The 919-nt window shown below is 35.6% G+C and overlaps 1 protein-coding gene across 1 annotated transcript in view; it reads right to left on the bottom strand.

The window, feature by feature from the left end:
• LOC107442344 (uncharacterized) overlaps positions 1–687 on the bottom strand; it is a gene marked incomplete in the record, with an annotated part of 9,928 nt that extends 9,241 nt beyond the window's left edge. The window contains 1 exon segment of the mRNA XM_071180512.1: positions 582–687. Within this exon segment, the coding sequence (XP_071036613.1) occupies positions 582–658 (77 nt within the window).
• Between the last annotated feature and the right edge of the window lie 232 nt (positions 688–919).

Genomic DNA, 919 nt, shown 5'->3' with positions numbered 1-919 from the left:
CACCAGACCGAAAAGTCTCAGGTTCGATTCCAACCAAAGGTCAATGGGTATCTCTCGAAAACTTCTTTGACAATGATGGCCACGGGCAGCTAACTAGCAACTTTCATTCTCCTCGACAGAGAGCGGCACTACTTCATCTCTTTCGACAGTTCGCTTTGATTCGGCAAACAAATCACTTGGATCCCAAACACCGTAAAAGCTCGAACTGCATTGGAATGCAAATTCTTACATAGACACACAGCCGAATGATAAGAATACACACAGCTGAATGGCAGACACACAGCCATATGATAAATAGTTAGACGCATAGCCGAATGACAGACACGCAGACGAATGATAAGTAGTTAAACACACAGCTGAAAGACAGACACACTGCCGAATGAAACACGCACGAATAATAAGTAGATAAGACTTTCACCTTCATTAGAGACAAAACTATATATATATATATATATAAACGGTGAATAGATAGTAAAATTGATTAGAAAATTTCTTCCTTAAATATGTGCTATAATATCGCAAAGAGTTAAAAAAACTACTCGCCACATAAGGTTTTCCTCCATAAATTTGAATGCCCATAAGGTCCATAGTCATCTTCTTCTTTTCCATGTACAACAACGAAAGCAAAAATGATGAAAAATAGCGCCTTTTTCTCCATATTTGTCGACTAACTTTTTATAACATTTAAATCCTAAAATATAAAAATGCCAGCATGAACATCTGCACTAAGAGGAAAAATATGGTCAAAATTTCCAGAATAGGATAACATTTATCGTGTTTCAGGCTCTATGGGATCACCAAAAAGCTCAATAATTTTTATCAAAGTGCTTTGGTAGTGATTTTCGTAAAATTAACAGTAAAATATGGCCTTAAAGTATGTGATAATATGTAAATGTGGTAAAATTTGTCAATTTTATCA

This window comes from Parasteatoda tepidariorum, chromosome 4 (assembly GCF_043381705.1).
Source record: "Parasteatoda tepidariorum isolate YZ-2023 chromosome 4, CAS_Ptep_4.0, whole genome shotgun sequence".
Classification (NCBI taxonomy): Eukaryota; Metazoa; Arthropoda; class Arachnida; order Araneae; family Theridiidae; genus Parasteatoda; species Parasteatoda tepidariorum.
This window is presented reverse-complemented; position numbering and strand designations above follow the sequence as displayed.